General features: G+C 46.7%; 1 protein-coding gene across 1 annotated transcript in view; it reads left to right on the top strand.

Moving 5' to 3' along the window:
• Positions 1–1,265: 1,265 nt before the first annotated feature.
• ASPSYDRAFT_37702 (uncharacterized protein) overlaps positions 1,266–2,064 on the top strand; it is a gene marked incomplete at both ends in the record, with an annotated part of 1,520 nt that continues 721 nt past the window's right edge. Inside the window, 3 exons of the mRNA XM_040845561.1 lie at positions 1,266–1,287; positions 1,356–1,492; positions 1,547–2,064. The exon at positions 1,547–2,064 is cut by the window's right edge and continues 163 nt beyond it. Coding sequence (XP_040695787.1) covers positions 1,266–1,287; positions 1,356–1,492; positions 1,547–2,064 — 677 coding nt within the window. The remainder of the gene's footprint in view (positions 1,288–1,355; positions 1,493–1,546) is intronic.

The raw sequence follows: 2,064 nt of genomic DNA, 5'->3' as shown, positions 1-2,064 counted from the left end.
CTTCACTAAAGAGCTTGGTTATGCTGCTACGTCGGACTTGCGTCACGTTAGCTAAGCTTAACAGCTCCGCTTCCAAGTATTAGCTGTCTGAGCTCACAATTGATTCCAGCTGCACAGCTACTCACTATATAATGTGTTTGGACTATTATTGCCTTGTACACGGCCACTTCCAAGGAGCATTAATCCCTGTTAGTAAATTTCCCGGACTATGGAGCCATCCCGGTACGGGCTAATTACTTTGACAGCTATTATGGTTGAAGGGAGACAATATATCCAGGGTTTGAATGGGCTTAAATGACGAAACGGACCAGTGCGTATCTTATGCCGGATTTGGGTAGCCGCTGATCACCGACTTGGAGCTAGTTCCGGGCTTATTGATTGGCGGAAAAGATCCCAAGCATTGTTTACTCTATGGTCGGCCAATACTTCCGAACCTGCGCCAAAGTTTCACCTTCCCTCCGTCGCTGATAATAGATAGCTATTGACTATCCAATGCCCTTGCCAGCGGTATGGCCTCTTGGCTGTCTGGTGGACTCTCTAATTTCTTTTATACCAGGGGATATCTCGTGCGGTCGCTTTATTTTCGGGAATAGCAAGCCTGGATGAAAGTTCCAGTGAAACACCATTGTGGGTCTGTTCAAAGTCAAGTCTTAGTGACTCAGGCCCGCCACGCACCTATTTTCCCCTAGAGAGTCAGGACCTGTCATGACTCGCGCTGTGGAATGTCAGATTTGTGCTTCTTACCAATTGCGGGTTTACCCACTGGCAGTAATTCATCGCGGAATCAGTATAGTAGCCCCCGTATTACTCTACCAAGCCCGTTATTCTCACTTTCTTTCTCAATCCCGTTCTAACGACCTGTCAACCTCAAACTAAGCGTGACGCCTGAGCCTGATTTCTATAGCAACCACATCCACTCAGTTATCTAGAAGGACTGTTGTTTCATTACTGTCGTGCTCCGCTCTATAACAGTGTGGGTTAGTGCGCTTGACGTAGTCATAGCCGTCATCTCGTCGCTATTGTGTGTCACTATGATGTCTTTCCTATATTTCAGTATTTGTATCCTGTCTCTTACTACCTACTTCCGCGCCAAGGATCGCCGGAAAACTTGTTCCTGTTTCACCACGTCGTTTGACTGCAGTATGTCCGAAAAAGCATATGTTGCCTCTTAAAATATTTCGTGACTGAACTTATTTGGTTTGCTTTGCGCAGTACTAATTTGACTATCTGTCTGTTGTCACACTACCTGCTCTAACTTCTTCAAAATGGGGCAAATTCGGGAAGACCGTAAGTGAAACATATTCCAAAGCATGTCGATAAATGCGAAGATCANAGCATTGACTAAGAAAAAGCAGTCATACCAGCCAACATCTACAATGAATTGGAGAACATCAAGCGAGCTTTTGAGATTGACAGCGAGAGTCTTAAGNGCATCACCGACCATTTTGTCCGACAACTCGAGCGGGGACTCGGAGAGTCTGATAATGANATTGTACGCTTCAAATCTTCTATCCAAGAAGACACAAATTGACTGATAAACATGTAGCCGATGAACGTAACATGGGCCATGCATCTCCCAACAGGCCACGAAACAGGCGGATATCTCACCATCGACTTGGGAGGTACCAACATACGAATTTGCTACGTGAGGTTAACACCTCTAGTAGGTGGATACGAGCTCACGCAGAGAAAATTTAAACTCCCGTCAGATCTGCGCACAGGGACGGGCGAGCAGCTCTGGGATTTTATTGCGAACCAGTTACGCGGCTTTNTGCGCGAGCATGAAGTGGTGTTAGCGCAGCAATCGAAACAGCATGAAAAGCTTCCGATGGCATTTACGTTCTCGTATCCTGTTACGCAGGCGCATATTCGGCACGGCGTGCTGCAGAGATGGACAAAGGGGTTAGACATTTCAGGCGTCGAGGGACACGATGTTGTGGGTCAGTTGGAGAAGGCGCTGCAGAAAAAAAATGTTCCAGTACGGATTGTGGCCCTTTTGAATGATACAACAGGCGTATTGATGGCATCCGCGTATAAAAACCCTGACGTCAACATCGGGAGTAT

This window comes from Aspergillus sydowii, assembly GCF_001890705.1.
Source record: "Aspergillus sydowii CBS 593.65 unplaced genomic scaffold ASPSYscaffold_27, whole genome shotgun sequence".
Classification (NCBI taxonomy): Eukaryota; Fungi; Ascomycota; class Eurotiomycetes; order Eurotiales; family Aspergillaceae; genus Aspergillus; species Aspergillus sydowii.
This window is presented reverse-complemented; position numbering and strand designations above follow the sequence as displayed.